General features: G+C 49.0%; 1 protein-coding gene across 1 annotated transcript in view; it reads left to right on the plus strand.

Moving 5' to 3' along the window:
• Positions 1-303: 303 nt before the first annotated feature.
• Positions 304-580, plus strand: part of sox5 (SRY-box transcription factor 5) — a 47,888-nt gene continuing 47,611 nt past the window's right edge. Inside the window, exon 1 of the mRNA XM_068755481.1 lies at positions 304-307. Coding sequence (XP_068611582.1) covers positions 304-307 — 4 coding nt within the window. The remainder of the gene's footprint in view (positions 308-580) is intronic.

The raw sequence follows: 580 nt of genomic DNA on the forward strand, positions 1-580 counted from the left end.
TGCCAGCCTGAGGTGTGTGCAGTCCCTGGTGTTGTAGTGGCAGTGGGGGGAGGGGGGGGGGGCAGTGGGTGTCAGGTATGTTTGTCTTTCTATCCTAGCAGTCCAACAAGAGCTTCTTTTTTTTTTTTTTTTTTTTTGCTGCAGCTGCTGCTCGCCCGGATAACAAATCATTCCCTACAGCGCCTTCTGGTAACCTCGTCATTCCCACTAATAACATTTGGAGATGCTAAGCTTGTAAATGAGCGAATCTGGACCGAGGAGATATTATTTATGCTTGTCTCCCATCCTGAAAGACTTGTCTTGATGGGTAAATTGTGTTTAATTCTTGGAGGAAGAGGTTTTTTTTTCTTTTTTTCTGCGCCCCAGCGTGAGATGAGATTAATCCCTTGACAACCTTTGCAGGCGCACTTAAAATGTGCTCCCAAATGTCACCGCCGCCGCCGCCGCCGAGATTTGCGGAGGGTGGAAACAGGCACCGTGCAGGAATGGGGACACATCTGATGCAGATGATCCCCCCCCCCCCCCCAACACTCCTTCCCTCATGTGCACACACACACATTCTTGAAATGCATTTTCTTTT

Source organism: Brachionichthys hirsutus, chromosome 22 (assembly GCF_040956055.1).
Source record: "Brachionichthys hirsutus isolate HB-005 chromosome 22, CSIRO-AGI_Bhir_v1, whole genome shotgun sequence".
Taxonomy (NCBI): Eukaryota; Metazoa; Chordata; class Actinopteri; order Lophiiformes; family Brachionichthyidae; genus Brachionichthys; species Brachionichthys hirsutus.